Here is a 14170-nt window from a genome sequence, read left to right on the forward strand (position 1 = left end):
TCCCCTGACATAATTGATAAAACTTCCAAGAACTAGGTCACAAATCTATTTTTTTTAAAATAAACATGAACAGCAGATGATCTGGGCACAATCAATGGTTACTGTTACGATATATACTCTGAATCTAAAACTACAGGGATGGAAGCATACCTGGAATGGATACCTAATACAGAATACAGATTTTCCTTAGTCATCTTTGATTTAGATTTTTAGTACCTTCCTCCAGCAAGGAACCTGGTTTTCTCTCTTACTTAGTTGTCCTTGCAACAATATGTTGCCTCAGTCAATGGTACATTTTATGATTTTTTTGTAGGCTTTACAGATTGCTCAGAACACAGATTTTAAGCCCAATCGCCCAATCCTGCATGCAGAAAATATAAGGTCTTATAAATTAGATTTGTGGTTCCTTCAGCGTTTAGAGTCATATTCTACCTGTTGTGCTGGTATTAGCTTTATACCATGTGCATTAACCATCAGGAAAAAGTATGTTTTCTTTGGGTAAACAAAGTAATGTTGCAATTGAGGTCTTTTGGTATTTGTATAAACAGATGATTATGATGATGCTTCTTCTTTTTAACTTGTAATTTTTTTAAACAACCTGTATTGCTGTAACTGAAGCCTTTCTAAAAAAATAAAAAAATTGACTATGATGAATGCATCCATATGAATTATACTTTGTTTTACTAAAGTTTTTCAAATTGATGCTGTGCACTTTTATGGTAATAGCCAATTAAAAATTGAACTGAACTGATTAAGATAGATTATGTTGGTGCTAAATTCGCTCACAAAATAAAATATAACAATTTATGGATGTATAGGATTTTAATAAGGAACATAGACATACATGGATTTATTTATATATTAGATTGATTTACTTTGGTGTTTGTTTGGTGTCATCATATCCGCTTGGATTCATTCTCAAATTTGTTTATGAAGTGAGGTGCTCTTTATGGGTGCAATAGGGTTTCATCATTTTTCAACGAAAAATGCCAGCCATCTGTTCACCTTTTAAGATTTTGCAATGTCTCTGTAATGTGTCTTAAGTAGAACTTTACATTAAATCATCTGTATTCATTTTTAACATGGCCTTCCTCTCTTCATTTCCTTTAATTATCAGTCAGGGGTCATTAGGGCAACCACTGACCATATTTTAAAGTATTTTCTTGTAATATGTACTGTTTAGAGTGTTTACTGATCAGGGAAAAAATAACAGCTTTTGGTGTTTTTTTATAATTTTGGAATCAGCAGTGACATTACAATGTCAGTTGTGTTGGTATAAAACCAGCCAAGTGGCAACCCTCGGGTGGAATAATGTTCACACCTATGTAAAAAATACTCACATGCCATCCCTAAACTGATATACAAGGGAACATTTTCACTTTGGCACTCCTGTCTTTATACAGGTAGTGTTTGGCAAGCATAGCCAGACTTTCCATCTGTAAGAGGACTGGCATTTAGTGTGAGCCACACACAAATGAAAAGAGTGTTTAATTTGTATAAGAATTAGTGCTGGTTCCCAAAGCTCTGCTCAGAAGTCTATTGCCGGCACTATTACATGTCAGCATGCAGGAAACCAAGGCTACATAGTCCTGAATCTGCCTCATGCCAGACACTACCTGTCCCTTAATCTCACTCTTGAAAGTTCCTGCTTTCTCCCTTTGTGATGGTTTTTGGTCTTTCCTTTTCTTTTGCTTTCCCCTTTATTTGTTTTTTCCCTTTCTTGCTCTCAGGAAATTTCCGGTGAAGGAAAAATGTGCCAGTCCCCAAAAATTAGTTCCAATCGGCCCCATCAGCAACTGCTGTCTCAAATTAAGCACTGGGCAGACACACACATATACTGTACTACAATTTCAATTAGATATGGGGAAAGTGTGTGCACATTCTAAAGACATCCTGTTAGCAAGACCATACTTAGGGCCGCACCACCAAACCCATGTAGGAACCGCGTGCCAGATCAGGCGTTTTCTCCTCGTCTGGTGGGAGGTTATTTGGGGTTCCCAGGGTATAGGCACCGCAATGGGAACGTCAAAGGCAGTACCTGCATAGCATGGGCTGCTGCAGTCCATGCTGGCAGGTACTGGTGTGCGTATACACAGGGAGGCACATGGTGTGCCCCCTTCTGTGAATCCACTTGTCTTCAGGCACAAGGATGCCTTGTAGGACCCCCTTGGTGTCCTCACTGCCACACTTTTCATGGTGGTCGCATTGCCATGAAATGTGTGGTGGTGAGGAAACTCTTAACATGTGCCTTAGCCGCTCCAACAAGCATATTGCCACCTAAGGACCACCACGCAACCACCAGAGAATGGTGGTTCCCTGACAGTTGGGGCAGATACGTGGTCCCAGGGTAGCCCAATTGCCCTAGTTGTAATGGGGTGGTCGGGAGATTGCCACCATGAGCCTGGCCGTCTGTGGCCTGCCAGACTCATATTAAGCCCCATAGACTTGGATCTTCCCTTCTCCCTTCTAGTCCCATACCAGAGCATCTGGCATTCCATGACCTATGTAAAATCCCACCCCAAAAGTGTCATGGCTCTTCAAAGTCAGAATCATTCTCAACTCAGATGTAAGGACCCTGTGCCGCTCTATGTCAAGAGTGGACCTCGGATGAATTCCCCAGCCTGAGATGGGCATTGCTTCTGCCATCCTTAATGCATGCTGAGCACAGCCAAGCCCAAAGATGCTGTTTCAGTGGCCCCCTTAAAAGCTCCTTGTGAAGTCTGTTTCCACTGGGTCTGAAGTCCTTTACACGCCCACCTCTTGCAATAAATAAATGTGATACATAAAATAAGAGGTCATATAAATCCATGCACGAACATCACATGCAGTTCTGCTGTGTCGTGATCTCCATAATATGTGTCTACTTTGTTCACTTAATTAATCACACTGAAACTGGTGCTGAATGAACAGAGTAGAAACAATGAAATAAACCAGTCTAAGGTATTGGAAAATAATTGCTTTGAAAACGAGCTTTGTTTAACCTTCAGATTCTATCACCATCTCTGTGCATTTTTTTTTTATTAATATAGTTCCTTCATAAAGCGAAAAGGTTTACATTCCTGAGCCCTGCTGTGGAGTATGTTGCACTTTAACAATGGTCAGACTTACGCTACACAATATAGATACATTTATAGAGACATATATATTAAAGCTGCCTTACTTCCCTTTTTCTACTAAAAATCATTTAATTTCATAATCCTCTAACAAAAATAGAAATAACAATCGAGAGTTCATTTCTGTCTGAAAATATCGCCTTCGCATTTTATGTATCTGTGAATTCAGTTTACGCTTTCACACAGTGGTCTCACAAGACGGGGTTGTCTGTGTGAGCTGTCATTATCGCTTTGAAAATATTTCAATCTTTGTCACGCTCTCAACATCAAGAGAAGAAAGCTCTCATCCTGTTGAGATATTTAGAGCTAAACACACCAAAAAGAGAGTTTAGTTGGAGAGACAATCGTCTACAGAGGAACGGGTGTAGTGAGCGGTACTGTTAGATGTGGGGCACATGAGAAACATAGAAATAGTAATCAGGTAAAGTGGAAAAACGTGTGAATACATTTTATCTCTTCCTGACAAAGAAGTAGTTATGAGTTTCAAACTCCTTTTCTAAAATACAGTTCTTGCATCAAGTCACATAATGTCACAGGAGCCAACATGCCCCAAAATGTGTTCTGTCGTCTTGAGCAGACTGCTGTTGGGAATACTGATTCTCAGACTCTGAGTTTCGAGAAAATGATAGTGAAATCAAACTGAATTGGAGAAAGGGTTCTGAGCCAGATCTGGGCGTTGCAAGCCTGTGGTATCCGTACGGCAGGACAATGCGCCTAAGAAGAGCATGGCATTTTAAAAAACATCACAAGCCACCTGTTACATGTGCCTGTATTTGGCTCAGCAGTACTTGTAGTAATACCCTTTCGACGAATGGCTTTATTGTTCCGTGTTTGGTGTGCATGGTACAATCGCTCGGCTTAAATATTTTCTATTTATTTCACAGTTTTGTGCCCACTGCTCACAGTCATGTCCTGAGCCACAGTGGATAACTTCTTCTTTTCAGTCCGTTTTTTAGAAACAGCATTGTCAGGTTGTAGCTATACCCATATTTGTTAGGCTGTCATGGGCAAGGACTACCAGACCCGCCAATAGCCTGCTTGAGTGCTTCTGCCAGCCCCTGTGGTCATTCCTGTGACAGTGACCTTCCAGAAACTTCCATGTGAAGAGCAATCAGAACAGGCAGCGCGCCTTTGTTCTCCACAGCTGCATTCAGGCAAACGTCTCCCCGGAGTTCAGCGCAGTGATCTCCGAGTCGTCCCCGTATCTTCCGTTTAACTGTTCGCTGTTTGAATCTTGGTTGTACAGGTAAATGGGCACCTCCGTTATTGACGTGGCCGTGTAGGATGTGGAGCGCATGGAGCAGTGTTCTCGTTTCCGTTGCCCCCACTGGGTTTTGTATTGCATCCATTGCCTTTTCAAGGCTCCTTGCACCTGGATGGGAGTGAAAAGAAAACCATTGTTAGAAGTCGTGGGTCATGGCAACGTTTCGCATTTTCCTCCACACACTTGACCATCAGTCAAACTTTTTCAAAAGGGAAAATTGGTGCCTCCCTCACCACAGAAATACGAGCATTGCTGTGAAAACAACATACACAGGTGCATCATTGTGACAGGCTACGGCAGTAGTTATAAATCAACAAAAGAGTGACTCAAAAACTGAAAGGGATAGTCAATAGCTACCACCAAGCAAAGGGAGAGGAACAGACCGAGAGCAGTCAGACAAAAATGATTACATATAGAGTGCCACAGAAAGAACCCTCAGGCACCAACAAGACAGTTGGTTGCCATTTGTCTTCATTGGGTTCTACATTGGAAGTAGTGATTGGAAATTAAAAGAAGTATGGACTACTCCCCGAACTAATTTATTAGGAGGTAGTTCTAACCTCATTAAAAGTTTTGGTGAAAGTAGTAACGGACGGGAAAGTGGTTATGTTAGTTTGAACCACCCAGTCCTAAACAAAAAACAAATATAGGTCGACATGTTTCTGCTAAAATGAGCCAATACTCAGCTGCAGCAGTAGTCAATCTCTAAGGGCCTAATTACCAGTTTGGCAGTCCAGTGTAGATGCGGTCCGTCTGTCATATTATGAGTACGGTGGTCGGACTTCCAGAGAACTTCTGCAACTGCCAGTGATCCATGATCCCTGGACGTGGCCTGTCAGTCTTGAAGGCCCAATATGCTTGGTGGTGCTGCTGAGGCACCACCAAGCATATTACGAGTTTCCTCTCTGACAGCGTACAAGCATATTACGAGCTTCCTCTCTGCCAGCGGTCTCATGGCTGTTCTCTCGCCATGAAACTGCTGGCGGTGCGAAACAAAGGCAGCCCTACCGGCCCCCTCTTCCCATAGGCCATTGGGCACATGCAGAGGGGAATTTGTTGTACCCCACCCCTGTGTGCATACACCCCCGTTCCTGCACGGCATGGACTACAAAGTCCATGCCGTGCAGGAATGTGCAATTAAGGTCCAGCGGCAGTGCAGTTCTGAGGCTCACAAATGAGGTTGGGTGGCGGTCCAGTTTGGAGGTGTGGGAGCAGAGGGCTGGTATGGCAAACACATAATCGGGCCCTAAGTCAGTACATGGAGAGAACTGGGGTCTGAATCACAAATGTAAACGTGTTTTTTTGTGTAAATTTACACTTGCTGTAGTAACTTTACTACTGTTTTGGTATTCACAAACTATGAGTGTAATTTTACTACTAGTAATTTTATTAGGAATACAATTACACTCGTAAAGTTACTACAGCAAGTGTAAACTTACACAAAAGTGTAAATTTTCCTTTGTGAATCAGGCCCTAGACATTCGCCACTCCTTAAAATGGTTCATACCGTCTGAACATTTATTTAAGATGACACATTTTCTGCTCATTCTAGCTTATCAATATGTAAAATACACTGCATAATAAATACTTAATATCATGATCCAGACCAGTTCCATTTAACACTCACAAACTGTCACAACTCTGCCCAAATTAAAATATCAAAACAGGGCTCAATTACAAGTGACCACCAGACTCATGTTGGCACGGCGGTGGCAGCCTCCCAACTGCTCTATTATGATTAGGGCAGTTGGACCGCCACAGCCGCCAGGGAAGCGCCATTCCCTGTTGGCGTTGCAGCAGTGTAGAGGAAGTAATGTGCTTGGTAGGACCACTGCGGTCCCACCAAGCATATACGTTTCTTCTCTGCTATGGTGGAGTGGACACAAAGGGGGCCCTATAGGGCACCCTGGGGTCTCCCGCCCTGTGGATGCACACATGTTGTGCCCCCCTGTGTGCATGCTCACCAGTTCCTGCACGGGATAGACTTTATAGCCTATGCCATGCAGGAACTGCTTTTGCCTTTGCCATTGCAGTCCTTATTTTCAGAGCACCTTTGTGGGAGCATCAAAAACAAAGCCAGCCAGACAGGAAACTCCTAATCTGGTGGGGGCCTCACAAAGGCTTTGGCGTGCAGCGGTGGTGCAGACCTGGTGCCGCACCGCCAAAGTGGTAGTCAGACCCTTAGTTTGACTGGTTGTTTTTGCCTGATTTTACATTTGGAGTACTATTAAAATTGATATTGTTCCCAGAGACATTTAAAGACATTGGCATCTCCTGAGGGCAAAGTCCGCCCGTCATCCTAATGGGCCCCTTCAGACTGATGCTCAGTCACCTGTCTTGATTCCTATTGCTAGTTCTGTCCTTTTTCCCACATTGACTGTTTATTGAGCAGCTTATGTACAATCGAAAAATGAATGCATGAATCTCTGTTGAATCTTGTTTTGGAACATTCTATATCTGTGTATCTATATATTGCATTAATACAAGTTAATTACCAGTGGATGACAAAAATACTTATTGCAATTCCTTAGAGTGAAATTTATGTTAGTATTGAATAACAAATGTAAACATCTTTATTAAAAAGTAAAAGAAAGATTGCCTTAGATATAGCCACATTTTTTTAATTGAGCCTTATGTTACCCAAGCAAAAATTATGATTAGAAAACACAAACTAGAAGGCAAATAAAAATATTCACAAGAATAACTTCACACTATTAAATATTAAGCATTGTAAATCCAACAGCTGTACACTTCCAAAATGCTATTTTTATTTGTTTCTAGCATCTTGATATCCATGAGAGATTCATACTTAGGGCCTAATTACGACTACAGCAGTCCATCGGAACACCGTAGTCGCGGTGGCGATCCTTTGACTATCAGACTGTTAGACTGGTCGTCCGCCCGCAGTAATACATGTTTGACGGGTGGTCCACCACTGGAATGCAGCAATCGCCGGGGATCCCTGATCTTGCGGAGGTGGCACAGCTGTCTGAGGCAGCAATATGCTGGTGGTGCCACAGGGGAACCGCCAAGCATATAACAAGTTGCCTAACTGCAACCCTATCCAAGGCGGTGATCCTTCCATAGAAAGGGTGGTGGTGAGACAACGCAGGGGCCCCTAAATGCCAGCCTTTCACCTCTGTGCATGGGCGTGCATGCAGAGGGGCACATATTGTGCCCCCTGTATTTCTGCGCCCCCAATTCCTGCTCAGAAAGAAATACATGGCATGGTGCATTTCTTCGTGTGCAATAACGTGTTTTGGCAGTCCCATGGCACTGCCTTTCTTTGCCTCTCCTTTCAGCCTTAGAAAGGCACAGCCGCAGCACACACCGCCTGCCAGGATTAAACTTGTAATCCGGTGGCCGGTCTGACTTCGAGTTTGGAAGCCTTCCTGCTGGGCGATGGCGGCCCGCAGAGAGCCTGCCAAACTCGTAATCAGGCCCTTAGTATCATTACAGTATTGACCCACATATCAATATGCCTTCTTAATCTAATAGCTGCCTGTGAAAATCAGAGTTGCAATAAAAAGCTAGGGTGTTCGCCTAGCTCAGAGCATTTGCCTGCACCGAGAGACATGCTGTGGAAGAAGACTAATTTTGAATCATTTACTTTCTTATGCAGAAGAATGAATATGGAAATGAAAATGAGTCACCTGTCTGTAAAATTTGTTTCCAAGGATATTCCTTCCATTGTGTTTTTGTTATATATGGAATAGTGGTCTTTAAAAACTATGCAGTCCCTACCAGTTTTCAGTGTGATTTAAAATAGTTGCCTCACTGTTCTATCTGATTTACGTTGCATTTTGAAACATTTAAATTAATTATATTTGAATGTAGTGGTACGCATGTTAAGGATACATTTTCAAAGACAATAAATACATATTTTAAGTCTGTTTTATAATTTACTTACATTTAACTTACAACAAAAGGGATTCTGCAGTCAGTGCATGATCTTGCATGGAGATGAAGGTGTTTGACTACAATATTGAATAAAAAATACTCAAATACCATGGCCAAAATATTGTAATGACCTAAAAGGTAAAAACATTTATTTTTAGGTATTTAATATTCTTTTTAGAAAACATAATTGTGTATAATGTAATTTGATTTAGTATAGTTGTGAGAAATATTGTTTTTTAATTAGTTTGATGAATATCAGTTATTTTAGTATCATATGTTAATACTATTATGACAATATGTAATTTTTTTAGTATAATTTGTAGGTTTTTATATGAAATGTAATTTTTATCATTTAATTAGAAATAGTTAATTTAAGAGCATGTTGTTGGATTTGTATGTGACAAGGGTGAGAAATGCCAGTTTTATTAATTATTAAATTGTGTTCAATAATTTTATAACTATAAATTGTTTCCAATTAAATATTTGTATTTAATATTTAATTTAAAATTAATTATTTTTCATTGCTATAGTATTCATTTTGAAAATGAGTTGTTTGTCAATGCTAATTTTTAGGGTAGTAATAATTGGAAAAGGTTTTAATTTAAAATATTTCTCATTTGTTTTATTAATTATCATTTTTTATTTGTAATATAACATTTTTATTTTTTGAAAGTAATTGTATTTGTTTTATATTTATTGTGTGAACTCATTGATTTAAAAATGCTTTGCAATATTTAGTATATATTTAAATGTTTTATTTAAAAGAAAATCGGATTGGGGATTGTAATTCTGACCCCTTCAAAGTCCAACACTTTCCCTACTATACCAAAGTATAACACTTTTGCTATTTTTGCTTATGGTGGAGTGGGAATAATAAATCTAATCACTCCAAAGTCTAACATTTTCCTTATTGTTGCTTATGTTGGAGTGAAAATAGTAAATACAGTAAAGGCCCATAATGTTTCTACTTTTGCTTACATTGGAGAAGAAATAGTAACTCTAACTCCTCCAAAGTCCAACAATGTCCCTACTTTTGCTTACATTGGAGTGGGAATAGTAAATCTGGCCCAATCAAACTCTAACACGTTCCATACTTTTGCTTATGTTGGACTGGGAATATTAAATTTGACTTTTTGAATGTAAAACAATTTCACTGTTGTTGCTCAGTTTGAAACAGGAACTGTAAATATGACCCCTCTAAAGTCCAACACTCTCCTTGCTACTGCTTGTGTTGGAGTAAGAATAGTAAATCTTCCCCAACAAAAGTAAAACATCTTCCTGACTGTTGCTAAGATTGGAGTGGGAATGGTAAATCTGACTCCTTCAAAGTGTAACCATTTTTTCTGCTTACTTAGGGTTGTTACTATTTATTTACATTTGTATTTTAATTATTTCATATTTTGAAATTATTGATAAAATTTAATAGTTTGTAATGTTTTATTTTCTATTTTGTATAATCTTCCTTTTTTTAATTATATTGTGTTCATATATTGTGCTATATAATTTTGTTCTATATGTTTATTCATCGCTCTAATTGTTATTATTAATGATAATGGATTTATTTTGTATTACTTATTTTTTATATTTGTTTAAAAATATCTTTTTATTTATTGCATTTAATTTTATAATATCTGTAACATATTTTAATATATTTATAATTAGATTATTACTCTAATCATCAATTTCTAAGCTAATGCGACGTACATTTGATGCCATATATATATTTCATTCATTATACTTACCTGTTTTTGATCATCTTCTGGCCCACAATATTTTTGTCTGAACATTATTGTAGTTTATATATAAAGTGCGTAAACATGATACTTTAGATCCCAGTGTTTTTCTTTTGTATATTTATGTCAAAAGGAAGTGCGGCGATGTAAAAACTAAAAATAAAATATTCAAACAGCAATTCATTTAGAGGTTCTCACTACCTCTGTGGGCACCTCCTTCATAGGAAAGGCTTTAAACTCAAGGAACATGATTCTCCTGAGTCTCTTCTACTTGTTCATTAGAACTCAGCAGTGAAGCTACTGTAGAGTGATGAAAAATCTACTGACATCCTGCTGCTATAATTAGAAGTATATTGTCCACTTTACGTGCCAGGCCTTTTTTTCATATGGCTGAGCACGATATTTTCTTAAATTATAGAAAAGGCGTCCTCGTTATAGCTTTCTTGATCACTAACCATAATTCACATGCTTTCAATTTCCAGCTCCGATTTTTAGCACAATGGTATTCTTGTGTGCCTCACATTTGTAATGAAAGTAGAATGATAGCTGATTTGTGGTGACACTGCAGTAGAATCCTGGGGAATTAACTGATATACTGCTGCTGATGTTTGAAGTAAATATTTTGCTCAGCACGTTAGATATTTTCTCACATGAATGGAAAATATTTTTTTTTAATTATGGAAAATATGTTCTCATTTTAGCATCAAAAATGTTAATTTTAATTTCCATGAGAATGCCATGAGGGGAAACCACTGTCTCACAAAGATGGTTCATCATAAAACAGCAGTTGATCTTTGTTTCACATGGTGAAGTCGCTTTCTTTCTCACCACGATTCCTAAAATTAATATGACAGCACAATTAATGATTCATATTGTGACTAAAACCTATTATCACCCTTTGTGTATGCGTCTTTTGTGACCCTCAAACCCAGGAAATCACAATGCATTTCAAGAGGAGAAAAATGGTGGAGCCTTTTCACCAAACAAAAAGCAATATTTATATTTCTTGTAACTTTTTGCCTAAATAGCAGTAGCAGCCTGTAGTGGAAGCGCTGCCGAGCGCTGACGTGGGGCAGGGGACGGGCAGGGTGGGGGTTAGTAAACTCCGGAATGCGGCCGCACAGAGGTAAGTACACAAACAAATAAATAAATAAAGCTACTTTTGTTGCTTGCGCAGCGCCAAATGCAATGCAGGGAGAGCAACGAAATTTGTTGTATTTAAGCAGGGGCGGATTTTGCGGATCCACGATCCGCGGATTTTGCGGATTTGCGGATCGTGGATCCGCAAAATTTACGGATTTTGCGGATTTGCGGATCCGCGGATTTGGGGCGGGGGCGGGGCTTCCATGCGAGTGCACATGCCTCTTGTGAGGCCTCTATCCAGCATCACAGCTTATTTTCCACGGTAGAGTTGGGAAGAAGGCACACCTGTCCAGCCTCGACGACGCTCACGATTGTTTTTGGGCTAATGAATGAGTCACTGAATTTGAGCATCAACTAGTTCGAGCGACCATGTGTGTGTTACTATGCAATCACCCCGACGGGCGCAGGGGTCCCTTGAGTGAGCTGTCCATCATAGTGGGTGAATGGCGGGCAGACGGTGCAAACCGCGAGTGTGTGGGCGGGGCCAAACAGGCAGGGCTACCATGCGCGTTCAACATGCTTCTTGTGTGTATAAAAGGTCAGAGAAAGATCAGTTCAGCAGATGAAGAGAAAGAAACCCCTGGTCACAAGAACAGCACGGGTATTGTGCTCGTGAAAGTCAAGGATGCAAAAGCCTCTATCCAGCATCACAGCTGATTTTCCACGGTTGATTTGTGAAGAAGGCACACCTGCCTCGACGACGCTACAGGAAGGGCATGTTGTAACTATTTTAGGATGGCGCCGGCAAGCTGCCAGCGCCATCCTAAAATACTTACTAAATTAGCTTCAACAGGAAGCTCTAATAGATAAAATCGAGCACCTGCTCGATTTGATCTATTATAGCTTCCTGTTGAAGCTAACTTAGTAACTATTTTAGGATGGCGCTGGCAGCTTGCCGGCGCCATCCTAAAATAGTTACAACAGGTTCAACTTTTGCCCCCGGAATAATCCGCCGCTCGCGGATTTGCGAATTCTCGGTAAATTTGCGGGAGTTCGCGGATCGCGAATTTACCGAAAATTCGCAAAATCCGCGAGCGGAACGGATTTTCCGCTCATACTTAGTTGTATTTATTTGTTTGAGTACTTACTTCTGTGCAGCCGTATTCCAGAGTTTACTACCTGTATGTATTTATTTCTAACACAACCCCTCTGAACTCTTTATGAGGTCAGAGGCACAAGCACATAACAAGATACTTAATTATCATACAGTAAGTTGCACAATATACAGTAGCACCCTAGGGGCACGTCAAACCATATACTAAAATAGTGGTATAAGAGCCACGTCACAAACGAAGGATAGGGCTAGGGCCTAGGGAATCGCTGGGGCTACACTGTACTACCCAAGGATAGGAAGTAGGAGGCCCACATGAGGCGTGTGCAGTGTCTTTACACATACGCGAGTTACCATCGAGTTACAATGGGAATGAAAGAAAGGGAAACTAGTCCTTTTAGGTCCCTTCCGGATGGACTAGGAGAAAGCTACTGAAAACTGAGACACTAGGATAGTTAATACCCACAGGAGCACCGGAGTACTCACATTACCTCACCCACAGGAAGCGGGTGCATAGGTTTCCAAGTGTGTCGGGTTTCGTCGCTGAATCCAATGGAGCCTTGAAGAAAGATGCTGCAGGCGACCAGGAGAGAAGTGTCCCGTTGGAACCAAGGGCGGATCAAGGATGAAGAGTACCTGAAAGCAGATGGTACAGAGTCTGGGTCACTAGCCAGTGACCAGGAAGGAACCAGGAAGGAACCAGGAGATGTCGCGAAGCAATCAGGTGATGTCATGAAGCTTGTCTCTGCAGCCTCGTGGACCAAGAGGTGTCGACGACAACAAGGAGCTGGGCATGGACTGTCCCACAAAGGATCTCACTGTCGGCAGTGTCTGCTTCCGGATTGGAGTCAATAAGCCTTGGCTAAGGAAACCCATGCAGGAATCGAAGATGGCTTCTGGATCAGACCAGCAAGGTCTGGTGGGCTTCTACTTTTCAGGGAAGCAAGGGCCATCCTGAAGCAACCAGGAAAGCAGTGGAAATTCTAAGGTTCGTCGTCACAGAGGCCACTAGCCAACGGGCATGTCATCGGACAGACGCGTCAAGCAAGAAAATGCAGAAGGGCCCCACGCGGCACTCGTGGATTGTGGAGGGCTGATCTTCGGTGCAGATGATGCTCAAGCTTCTCAGTCCCCAATGCACAACTTCGAGGGTGCCTCGGAAGTTGAACGGAAAGCAATTTGCAGGCTTTCCAAGATGACCAATCCCATGTCTTGCGTACCCTCCATGGGTCTCAGCTTTGCTGTGGCTGTGGATCAGGCTGAAGGAAGTCTCGAAGTCTGGGTCTTGTCAGGCTCTGTGTTCGGGCTCCGGCGGGAGCGATGACAAAGCAAACCGTTATCGCTTGATGGTGCCTGCTTGTGCAGGGTGGTCACTCCTTGACCACAAGGGAGATTCTTCACTCTTCTATCCTCAAGTAGAACGCCGAAGGTCCAGAGTTTCATTTCAAGTTTCAGTCAGGATAAATCTAAAGTCTCTAGACTAGAACTGGCAAGGGGGTAGTATTCCAAAGCGTATGACACCTTACACAACATGTTTTGATACGCCAAACCAAAGTTAGCATTCAACCGCGAGGATTATAATGCACTTAAGAGTGCATGGTATGGCTATATCATAGAACAGCTATATGGACATGGTTCCAAAAGCTGCAGACATGCTCAGCTCATGCTAGAGCCTCATCTCACATAAAACCAAGGACTCTGCCTCCAGGATTGTTAAGGCCTGCCATAGGAGTGACTTATAGGTATATATGTGTCTATATGTAAAGGTAGATATAAGGATACTACACCTAAGCAAGGGGTGATTACACGGCCTTGTCCCAGCTGAGTGAATGATACATTCTGCAGCCCCTGGTAGGCCTTGGATGCACCTATGACCTGGGTACCTATAGTACATTGTACAGGGGCTCATAAGGTGACCCAATGTCCAATTGGTAATGTATCTAAAGTACATGGTATGGAATTTAGA

General features: G+C 41.2%; 1 protein-coding gene across 1 annotated transcript in view; it reads right to left on the bottom strand.

Moving 5' to 3' along the window:
• Positions 1–1699: 1699 nt before the first annotated feature.
• Positions 1700–14170, bottom strand: part of LOC147688983 (calcitonin gene-related peptide type 1 receptor-like) — a 2326554-nt gene continuing 2314083 nt past the window's right edge. Inside the window, exon 15 of the mRNA XM_086941876.1 lies at positions 1700–4485. Coding sequence (XP_086798002.1) covers positions 4264–4485 — 222 coding nt within the window. The 3' untranslated portion in view covers positions 1700–4263. The remainder of the gene's footprint in view (positions 4486–14170) is intronic.

This window comes from Lissotriton vulgaris, chromosome 10 (assembly GCF_964263255.1).
Source record: "Lissotriton vulgaris chromosome 10, aLisVul1.2, whole genome shotgun sequence".
In the NCBI taxonomy this organism is placed as follows: Eukaryota; Metazoa; Chordata; class Amphibia; order Caudata; family Salamandridae; genus Lissotriton; species Lissotriton vulgaris.